At 36.2% G+C, this 12,323-nt stretch overlaps 1 protein-coding gene across 1 annotated transcript in view; it reads left to right on the forward strand.

Annotated features, from left to right (window-relative positions):
• PGAP5 (Per1-like protein PGAP5) overlaps window positions 1-10,525 on the forward strand; it is a 115,086-nt gene extending 104,561 nt beyond the window's left edge. The window contains exon 11 of the mRNA XM_090408665.1: window positions 10,376-10,525. Coding sequence (XP_090264791.1) covers window positions 10,376-10,525 — 150 coding nt within the window. The remainder of the gene's footprint in view (window positions 1-10,375) is intronic.
• Window positions 10,526-12,323: the final 1,798 nt, after the last annotated feature.

Here is a 12,323-nt window from a genome sequence, read left to right on the forward strand (position 1 = left end):
TCACTCATTGACCGTTCTTGCTCTCACCACTCTATCAGGCAATGCATTCCAGGGTTCAACCACCCTCCATGCAAAGAAACCACTCCTCATCCTCTTGCTCACAGCTTCCTTTTGCAACTTCCAGGAATGCCCCTTGTCATTGCTCCTTCCTACTGTTCCACCAAGTGAGAGAATTCTCCAGTGTCAACCCTGTAACTACCTCTCAACAGTTTATCTGCCTCTGTACCCTTTCCATAGTTAATTTATCCCCTTCAAATCCTGGGGACCAAATTTGAGAACAATAGTCTAAGTGTGGTCTGATCAGGGTCTTATACAATGGAATGATAACTCTTTTATCTCTGCAGGTCAGCATCCTTCTCAGTATTGCAGCAATCCTCTGGGTTACCTTCACCACCTTTGCAATATGTTCCCTGAATTTCAGTTTTCTATCAATCATCACCCCCAGATCTCGTCTTCCCTACTTTCTCCAGTACGGCTCCTCCAATCCAGTATGCAGCCTCTCATCGATGTATCCCAAACTTCAAGACTTTACATTTTGCTGCATTTTACTCTGGCAGGGCTGCCGCATGTGCACTATTACTAATACCCTTCCCAGCTTCACATCATCTGCAAACAAGTGAATATCCTCCTGCAATCCATTAACAATGTCATTGATATAAAGGTTAAACAATACAGGTCCCAGTACTGAGCCCTGTGGGACCCCACTTGTAATCTTCTGCCTCCTTGATACTGCACCACCACACACAACTCTGATACCTATCAGACAGCCAATCCTGAATCCAGTTGACTAACCTAACATCTAAACCCATGTGCTGCAACTTAAATATCAGCTTATCATATGGCACCCTGTCAAATGCCTTTGCAAAATACAAAAAAATGGCAGCATATGCCTTTCCCCTCATTAACTGGTCTTGTTATTTTATTATAAAAGGCAATCATATAGGCAAGAGCACCTATATGATTGCCTTAAGAAATCCATGTTGACTCTCACAGATAACATCACCTCATCTGCCCAATGCTGTATGTAGTCCCACACTAATATCTCCAAGATCTTGACAACTACTGATGAAACACAAAGTGCCCTATAATTAAACACATCCAGTCTGCTACCGCCTTATGCACTCTCACTATCTTACCTTCCTTCCATTCCTTGGGTACCTTTCCCATAGCCAGACTTTCATTAAAAAGTCAGGTCAATGGAGCTGTCAGTTCTTTAGCACATTCTCTCAAAACCTGTAGTGAAATACCATCCAGTCCCACAGCTTTACTGACATCCAGAGTGCTCAGTATTTGGAACACGCTCTCCTCTTGCATCTCTAAACCTCGAACCTGCCCTATCCCTCTAGTATTAAAACTTACTTCTCCAGGATGAAATATTCCAATAAAGTGTTTATTGAACAACTCCACTATGTCCTCTGCATCAATCACTCTATTCCCATTGTTATCCTACAATGTCATTTTTCCACAATCATTTCTCCTTCTACTGGCCACATAGCTAAAAAATTCCCTAGGATTATCTTTGGATCTTAGTGCCAGTCTCTCTCTCATATTCCAGTTTTGCCTTCCTTTCCATATTAGTCACTCTCCTGGCCTGAGTCTTATATTCTTCATGCTTACTATTTGCTGTATTCCACAAGTGAAGGAATATTTGCTGCTAACAAATATTCCTTCACAATTTCCCACGCACTAATGATATCCCAGCTTTCCAATTCTGCCCTCCATGGAACTGCCCCAAGTTGATGTCTAAGACTATTATAATCACCTGCTTTATAATTCCACATACGTTCTCTTTTCTTTGATACTCCTGCATGTTTATTCATCTTCCAAGTCATGACCACATGGTCACTCTCTCCAACAAGAGGAGGAGAGATGTCATCTCAGTTATTATCAGCTCTTCTGATGCTATGACCAAATCCAAAACTCTTGAACCTCTTGTTCCCTCCATTACATGTTGCCTAAGACATCTGTCCCTCAAGAATTCCAGAAATTCCATTCCCTTATTACTACATGCATTTTCCTCTTCCCAACTTATACTGCTGTAGTTAAAATCTCCCATAATAATCATTCTTCTTGCACTTGCCAAGCTCAATTGCCTAAACATCTCCTCCTTCCCACCCTCTGTGCTTCTTGGCTTGTAGCAACATCCTACTAAATATCCTGTCTTGCCCACCTCTACCTCACACCATATGCTTTCAAAACCATTAGTGTAACTGCCTTCCAAAGCCTACACTCTTAGAGGACATAAGTCATCACTTATCATAAGCAGTACTCCACCACCGCATTTTCCCTTCCTGTCCTGTCGAAATATGTTGTACCCCCCCCCTTGCTACTTCTATTCCTGTCATATCATATCATATCTTCCGTCAACCATGTCTCAGAGATCCCAATAATCTTTGCCAGGCTGATGCAGTCAACGCCACCAGTTCATCTCCTTTATTCTGGATACTCCTGGACTCCATTGGATTCAGTGTTACCTGATGTCGTCCTTCTTTCCCCAAGTACCCATTCCCAAAAAAGGCCATCTCTGCTACCATCCACCTGTGGGAATTCTAATTTCCCTGCATTGACACACCGACTTTCAGAAAACAGCAATCCCTCCAGATGCCTATGTCCTTCCTCATTCAAATGCAAGCAGTCTCTCGCATGCAGCTCCTTTCTGTCCTCAAATGCTCCAAGCATCCACATATTCCAATCCTCTCTTCTGACACATTCTGGCTATTACGCTATTCATTATTACTGCTCATCTGCTTAGCTCATCATTATCATACTTGGGTAACACACACACACTATCTTTCCTCTCTGCATTTTCTTTTGTACAACCTCAAGCATGAATCTCAGATCTCTCACCACCTGATTTACACTGACTCTCAAATCATTTGTGCCCATCATCACAATCATCTCATCCATGCTTTCACCCCACTTAATTGCCATAGCCACACTTTCTATTGTTCCTCCAGCAATATGTGTTTGTAGTTTTAAGATTTGAAAGTTTGCCAATGCAATGTTTCTTATTAAATTCACTAACAAAAAATTTGAGAAATTTTCTCACTCTAAGAAAAAGTTCCTAAAAATATAGAAATTTTATTTTCTGTACAATGCTAGTGATGGTCACTGTTTTTCTGCCTATTTACATAGTTTCATGTTTATTTATTTTTGGTTTGCAAGCTTGAATTTGTCACTGCAATTATATAATTTAGGTAAACATTCTGGAAGTTCTAAACTAAGTTATGTAACTGAAGATCTGTAGAGACTTATTATTTAACCACCCAACCAGCCATGACATGTATACACATCATAGCTGTCATGGATGCAAAGTGTCCATTAAAATTGCAATACCATTGATATTCAGTTTTAAATAATGGATATAAAGTAAAATGATCCATCTTTCTTTCATATCTGGATGGTTAAGAGGGTAGTGTCAATATTAAGAATAAAGAACCAAGCTTAATATTCTGTGTTTGTGAAGAAATGAGTTTATTTCACAAAACTAGTTGAGTAGTCAGTAAATTATTTCCATCCTATGTTTTTATGTGGTAAGAATACTTGTAAGACATTTCTGGTTTGTCCTCACTCCATAGGAACCTGCACAACGAAATTGGATCACATGATGAGTTTATGCTCTTAAAGGTTGAATAAATTCGAAAAAATTTTGGATCACACAAAATTTTTTCACAACAGATTACGTTTTCTTATGAGATATAGGATAATAGCATCATTCCTCAATTTTTATGGTTATGCCAAAAGTTCACTGCTAAGCATACTTTAAGAATTTTTTATCAGACGGAAGTTGCCATACTAAATGATTGCATAAACCACACAAGGTTTCAGCTTTCTGAAATTGATAGCTAGCATTCCATTCAAAATTATCTTTCTCCCTTCCTACAAACATTTGAAACAGTTTAAATAGGTTCTTACCTATGAAAAAATCAGAACATGTCTACAGCAAAGGAAGAAAGAATGAAGAAAAATAACTAGTGACATTAGTCTCAGTGACAGATAACTCCATAACAAAACAGTCGTCAACATGTCCTCATACATTATCTGATTCTGAGTTCATCATCCTTTTATGAAGTTTCAATTTGCATTATTACTGAGCAGGATTCCAAAAGTAGATATCATGGGCAGTGTGAACAAGTCCTTCAAAGAGTCTCTAAAGATGTAGCAGATTTTCTTCACATCCACACAGCTTCTGTACTTCTGCAAACAAAGCTACCTAATAATAACATTATAAAAATGGCTCTACAAAATATTAAACATTCTTGAGAGACACTTCATCATCATCAAATTCCTGCCATGTGCCCTCAAGGGGTGTACAGGATATGACAGTACTACATGAAAAAATTACATCATTACTAACTTCCTATCTACAATTTTCCTCCAAATCAGTCTGTTACTTGTCAAGACTCCAACATTATCAGATCTTGTATTTCTATCGTCTAAGGCACTTTGTACCGTATCAATCCACCTATATCTTGGTCTTCCTCTGGGTCGTTTTCCTGCCAACCTGGCAGAGAACACTCATTTTGCTAATATTTCCTCTCCCATTCTATTTAAGTGACCATACCACCTGAGATTAGCTCTGCTAACGCATTCCTGGATGCTGACAATGTCAAGTTCTTTCCTAATATCCTCATTTTTAATATGATCTTGCCATTGATGCCATCTGTTCACGCCTCTAATCTTTCTCAGGACTCTCATATCTGCAGTGTCTAGTCTTTGGTCAAGTGTTTTACTTCTGACCCAGCTCTCAGATCCATAAGTTAAAACTGGTTTGAACAGTGTCTTGTATACAGCTAATTTAGTGTTGCGACTAATTTCTCTCTTATTCCATATGAATTTATTCAATTGACTTCTAACCATACCAGCTTTGCTGATTCTGTTGTCTATTTCTATATTTAATTTACCATCTTCATTAAAAATCTTGCCCAAGTAGCTGAAATGTTTTACTTGTTCCACAGGTTCTCCATTCACAACACAGTTGACATTTTCAATGATTCTGCCTATTTTCATTGTCTTTGTCTTTTTATTGCTGACCTTCATACCATATCTATTACAACAGCTATTCAATTTAGTCAGAGAATCTTGCAGACTTGTAGTGGATTTATTTAGAAGTATAACATCATCCGCATAAAGCAAAGAGCTGACATTAACATCTCCAATTTTGATATCAGGTTTAATACCACTTTCCTTCATAATGTGATCCATATAGATAATGAATAACAGAGGGGATAATGTACATCCTTGTCTCACACCAGATTTAACATTAAACCATCTTCCTGTACTTCCTTCAATTCTAACTGCTGACTTACAACTCAAATAAAGACTAAGTATTGCTTGATATAATGCTCCATTGACACCATATAACTGTAGCGTATTGAATATCTTCTCTCTTGGCACCTTGTCATATGCCTTTTCCAAATTGACAAAACTTAAATACAGATCTTTGTTATATTCCCATGCTTTCTCAACTAATTATTGTAAAGTGAAGATCTGATCCTGACAGCCTCTATTTGGCCTGAATCCAGCTTGTTCTTCACCAAGCCTTTCTTCCACAATTCTTCTCAACCGTTTCTCAAGTATACTTGCATAGATCTTGCCAGGAACACTCAGTAGGGAAATACCTCTGTAATTCTCACATTCAGTTTTATTTCCCTTTTTATATATGGGTACTATGAGAGCTCTACTCCAATCATCGGGAATTCTTTCCTCTGTCCAGGCCTTCTGAACTATGCAGTGCAGCCACTGTAAGACTTTTATACCACCATACTTCAGCATTTCTGGTCGAATATCATCTACTCCTGCTGCCTTTCCACATTTCAAGCCTTTGATGGCTTTTTCTACTTCAAGAATGGATATGTATTCCTGACTGCATGCCTGGTCAGTGTTTTTTATCACTGTGCTGTCATCACTGCTTGTTTCATTTAGCAGTTTTTCAAAGTAATTACTCCATACTTCAAGGATATCTTTTTCTCTTGTTTTCATGTCACCTTTATTGTTAATCTCTAACTCCTCCAACATCTCTAACATCTCTAACTCCTTCAAGAGCACTCTTTCCATTCCTACGCTTCTTCAACAGCCTCCAGAATATTTTGCCACCTTCTTGATATTTATTTTCTATATTCTTGCCAAAGTCCTCCCATGACTTTTGTTTAGCTAGTTTTACACACTGTTTAGCTTTCTTACATTTGTCTCTGTATTCTGTAAGAGTAAAAGCTGACTTATTTGCCAGGAACTTTTGATATGCTTTCTTCTTTTCCTTCACTGCCTCTTTAACTTCCTGTGTCCACCAGAGAGTTCTGATTTTTTTATCCTTGCACACAACCTCACCACATGCCTCTCTGGTAGAATCAATCAATGTTTTCTTCAGAGTTTGCCACTGAATCTCCAAGGTTTGATTCCTGTTCTCAAACTCTTTCATTTTCTTTTCAATAATCTTTCTGTATTTTAGTCTACAGTTCACATCTGAGAGCTGCTCAACTTTTATTCGCTTTAAAACTTTCTTACATGTTATTCTTTTCAATATGAATTTCAATTTTATCCTGCTCAAGACTAAATAGTGATCGCTTCCAATTTCAAGTCCTCTGTACACTCTGGTGTCCTGCACCAGGGAGAAAACATCAATATCAACAATAACATAGTCAATGAGACTTTTCTTATTCCTAGCCTCTTCTCTCAATGTGAATTTGTGCACATTTTTATGTTGGAACATAGTGTTAGTAATAACCAGTCCATGTCCTGAGCAGAAATTCAACAGATATTTGCCATTATTATTAGCTTTGCTCTTTTCTCCAAATTTTCCCAAAATATTTTTGTATGTCTTACAATCATTTCCTACTCTGCTATTTAGATCCCCAACAAGGACAACTTTTCCTTTTTCATTGTGTCAGTTGCTTTTTCTAAAGCGTCAAAAAATTCCTCCATTTCTACCTTAGTAGAACCTTCTGTGGGACCATAGGCACAAATAAGTCTCATTGTCCAGTTCCCCATTCTCATATTTGCCCACATTACTCTACTTGAGACTGACTGCCATTCAAGAAGATTAGCCTCGTATTTTGTGTTGAATACTATGGCTACTCCTTCTTTTCCTTGATTGTCATTGCCTGAATATAACATTTTGTATTTATTGCTCAGAAAGATCTCACCAGTTTTGGTCTTTTTTGTTTCAGTCACCCCTATTATGTCGATCTGGTACTTATCTAATTCCTCAGCTAGCTCCATTTCTTTGCCATTCAGGCTTCTTACGTTGATAGTACCGATCTTTAACTCTGGTGATGTTGAGTTGGGGTTTGTTTTCAGATTTGTTTCAGTAGCTGACTTTTCGCTGTTCGCCCTGGTTCCCTGGCGAAAACAACGGGGGCCTTGTTTAACCGGGCGATGCCCCAGCCGGCATGAAACTTTGTCATGTTGTACCATCATTTTTTTATTTTGGTTTAACCAATAAGAATACAATTTGTTCAGCTAAATTCCAAATTGCCAGCCCATCCTCGTTCGTTCAGTATCAAAGTAAATACCCAACAGGGTGCACCACGAGAAGGTGAGGATTGGACATTAGGTCAGAAGCCCTGGTCGTTTCTCCGCATTCCTTTAAAGGCTATGTGGAGGTCTCTTCTCAGTTATACAGCTTTGACCCTTAAGCACCCCCGTGACATTAAATTAAGAATTATAAACATGTTAACACAAGAATATTTTAATGTTTGCCAAATATTTCAGTCTGAAACTAATAGGCTATCCTCAGTGGCTTGATAGGAACAGTTTTTACAAGGTGGAATACAAACAGTTGTTCATTCAAAAGTTGAATGACATCTACACAGATGTTGCTATATCGAACGTCTATTCAAAGAAAGTGCTGAGGCCTTACTTCAATGCCCTAACTTGAATCGAAATGACTGTATATTATCTTTGTCAAAAATATGGGAAAGCTTAATCTGGATAACACACTAATATTTTTTTTTAATTGAGACCTTTAATTCTTACATTAGTCTAATGTTATCTTTAATTGAATTTATAAATTAAGATTGTTATATGAAATTGTGAATTAATACCTATAATTTATTCATCACTCTGATGAAATTTACCTCTCTTTAATGCTTAGCAGTGTAACATCACGTGGCTCATTCTACTTTTGAATGATCAATTGTTTGTATTCCACCTTGTAAAAACTGTTCCTATCAAGCCACTGAGGATAGTCTGTTAGTTTCAGACTGAAATATTTGGCAAACATTAAAATATTCTTGTGTTAACGTGTTTATAATTCTTAAAATACTAAACAAGATACAATGTGGTTCTGAAAGTGATTAAAGCAATGCAACAGTTTTGGTGACTTCTGTAGGATTAATTAGTATAGGTCATTCCCATAATAAACTGATAATATGATAAAAGACATGCTAAACTTGTCTGAAGATAACAAAAAATGTCTATCAAGTTACCTCTCCCCTAGTCCCAAAAATTTATGCAGTTCCTCAAGTACACAAGCAGAGCTTGCCACCGAGACCCATTGTGGATGCAAGGTATTCTCTAGCCTCATTGGTATCTAAATATCTAGATATTTAGATAGCAATAAGATTAGCAAAACAACCTCTTTATAAATAACATGATGCACTTCATAGAAAATGCCAAAGACAGTACAGTAGAACCTGTTGATCTGCTTGCAAGCTTAGACATCATTAATGTGTTCCCCAACATACCAAAACCTTACAAGAACTTCAAGGTCTGTTGCTACCTAATACCATAGATCTTTTCAAACATTGCAATAATAGTACATCCTTCTTGTTCCAAGAAGAATATTTTGGACAGAAAGAAGGATTGGCAATGGGATGTTCCCTTTCTTCCTTGTTAGCAAATTTGTTCATGGAGTAGTCTGAAGAGAAAGCCTTGCAGTGCTAGGGAACATGATGTAAAGTTTGGTTCAGATATATATTGGTGACATATTCATTTAGGCCAAGCTCTCCTACCCAGTTAGAAGATTTTGTCCTGTACCTGAACATAGTCACCTTCATATTAAATTCACTTTTGTGGAATTCAACAGGTTCTTACAATTTTTAGACACACTTGTAAAAGTATCTTGGTAGAACGCTGAGTTTCTCAGTGTATATGAAACCAAAACACCAGATGATACTTGCACGCCACATCCCATAACTCCCTGGTGCAAAAAATAGGCATTATTCATTCCCTACTTGATAGTCTTACAGGATCTCTCTTAATGTTGATTAAAAAAAAAAAAAAAACTAAATATCTCTTAACTGAAAATTCCTCATTTGGCATCTTTCCAGGTCAATGTTACATGATCTCTTTTCCCTGTTAGAAGTAATGTGGCTTCCCTTAGTTACAGACAATTCTCCGATGCTCTCACCAGATTCAGTGCTCTCAAACACTGGATATGTTGTTTCACTATATGCTGCTTTGAGTAATTATTTCTTAATTGCTGCATAAATTCTTTCCTTCCATGTGACCTTTTCTCCTTCCAGTTTGTGTCCTCATAGTTGACTTCCTCCATAATAATTACTCACTTGGCACTCATTCAGCTAATTTTCCAATGCATGCTGTCCACATCTTTCTGTGGTTCGTGCCTCTCAAGTTATAGCAGCAATCAACTTTATATTGTGTCTTATTGAACTCTTGTTAGCTGCATTTCTTCTGCTATGCAGAATCTCCTTTCCCATTCTGTTCTCTCTGTCTGTCTTTCCTTAAAATGTTATAGCACTTATATTCTATAACTCTATCATCCTCTCAAATCAAGTCTCACTAATCTTTAACTTTTGGCCAAGTTGAGCTAACGAATGTCAAAAGCTCTGCACTGTTATTTTGGATGCTTCTGTATTATAATTCTGTAATATAAAAGTTGCAGTAAACCCCATCCCCCCTTGAGCACACAGCTGTCCTTATGTCTTTTATTGATCTCATTCCAGTCTGGAACCTAATAAACCATAGTTAACATTTTGATCATTCTCAGAGTCACCTGAAGGTGAATGCATACACACCACTTGCCTTCATCTCCTCCTAAATAGCTCTAGTTTCTGTGACTTTGAACTTACAACCTTTTGCTGGACAATACTTTCTCTAGACACTTAACTCCAAATCAATTTGAGTGCAATTCATCAGTGACATATAAGTTATTCTGTCCATCAAATTCACTTTGCGTATCTTCTACAAACTGCACATTATTCCCTGTGCACAATGTATGCATTGATTCATTATAATCATAGACATTGCATTTTGCTCCTGTTATGAGATTTTTACAGTTATTGGACAAATTGACAAATGCACTATTTGTATTGTTGTCATTGAAAACACATGATTTATATGTTTCATCATTCTATTTTCACATCTAACATGTTGTATTAGAAGATTGTATTTATTTATTTATTTTTTTTTTTAGGCCAAGTTTACTCCAGACCACTTTGCTGTGAACAAATGCTATATGCCTGAAGAAAGCACTGTAATTTTGCTATACACCATTTCTGCAGTACTGTTAGGAGTGTATTTCAGTAAAAATTTATTTATTTCCCACATGTATTCCAGAAACTGATATTCAACTTTCAAAATTTTATGATATTGTATGAAATAATTTTTTTTTAATTTCAGTATTTTAATAATTAGATAAGCTTAAAATGAGAAGAGTAGCATATAAGTAAAAAAAAAAGTTGATAAACCTGAACATTTTTTAATATCATTCCTGCATATGAAAGGTTACAGAATGAACCCACAGTGTAATTGTATCAGGCCGAAGGTTGAAAAGAAAGAAGAAACCTATCAATATTCTTTTTAAATATCTTGATGTTAATATCTTGGAAAACACTAAGTGGGAAGGTTTTACCATAAGAATTAGATAAATACCAGGTTGTTATATTCAGACAGTAATTCTCAGGGAAAAGTAGAAATTAAATATAATATTGTTATATTTAGTATTGAATTATATTCAACATTAAATATAACAATATTAGCTCGTGTCCCAGTCGCAGCTGAGCTATAATACCGGTAAAGGTTGGCTTCCAATAAACTGAAAATTCAGCATGACCTGTGGGATTACGAATTATTACAGTATCCAAAAAGGATAGTTGGTTATTAGATTCACATTCAATACTGAACTTGATACTGGAGCACAAGGAGTTTATTTTTTCTATTGAGAATATAGTGTCAAACAGTTATTTTCTAGATGCTCCATGAAATAATCAGCAAAGGCTGATGAGATGCACATTACTGTTTTTTCTATTTGTTTGAACAACTTATTATGCCTTTAAAATAGCCTACATTGATGGTAAATTTAAATCAGTTTGACAATGTACTCTGGGAAATCAGATTGTAAAAACTGAAGAGTTTCTTGTAATGTTATGGTAGTGAATAGGGAGAGCACATCAAAAGAAACCATAATCTCATTATTAGACAATTGTAGATCTTTTATTTTCTCATTGAAGTGGAGACTGTTTTTGATATAAGAGCTGGTACAGCCAGTGAAATTCTGAAGATGATGAGAGAGAAAGAGAGATTTTGCAAGGTAGTAAGTTAGAAAGCCAATACAGTCCACTATTGGACATAGTGAGTTGCCATCCTTATGCATTTTAGAAAGACCATAGAGATGAGTCACATGGGCATGATGAATTTGTAACTTTCAAAAATGTTGGGATCCCACGATTCTACATTGTCTAGTAAGTTATTTATCGATTTGACTTTTTGTTGAATCTCTGCTGAAAATGCTGTAGGTTGATCTACAATATCTCTTCAATAGATATTAATTTTAGGATTATGCTCAGTGATATTCTTAACAACAGTTGCATTACCTTTATCAGCCTTTGTGATGACAATATTGGTATTCTGGTATAGAGAGTGAAGGGCTTTTACTTCTGAGAAGGGTGTATTTAAAGGAAATGGTTTTGCTTTATATGAAATTTGACAATCTCAAAACATAATTTATTAGCTTCATCTGTACATTCTTTCTTTCAGTATTGCACAGTGATCAGCATTTATTTTAGAAATTATGGACTTTACAACCATGTTATAAATAACTATTTTAATTTCCCGACGCTTCGACCTTCATATTAAGGTCATCATCTGGAATATATACAAATATACAAGGACAAGCTTAGTTACATTTCATACAGTAAGCTAAAGAAACAATGATTTGATCACCAGTTATTCTACTGGCATGACCTCTAGTGAAAAAAAAAAAATACAGATAAAATTACAAATTAATTAATTATTTAGAAACTACAGCAAAGCTAAATTCTATTTAAGATAACATGAGAGAAACAGTCTTTCTTATAGATAGTTTTCTTACAGTAACAATGATGTCCTGTTTTTAACATTCCAATTGTTATATTAGATTTAGG

This window comes from Typopeltis vanoorti, chromosome 18 (genome assembly GCF_054136105.1).
Source record: "Typopeltis vanoorti isolate ZY-2024b chromosome 18, IOZ_Tvanoo_1.0, whole genome shotgun sequence".
Classification (NCBI taxonomy): Eukaryota; Metazoa; Arthropoda; class Arachnida; order Uropygi; family Thelyphonidae; genus Typopeltis; species Typopeltis vanoorti.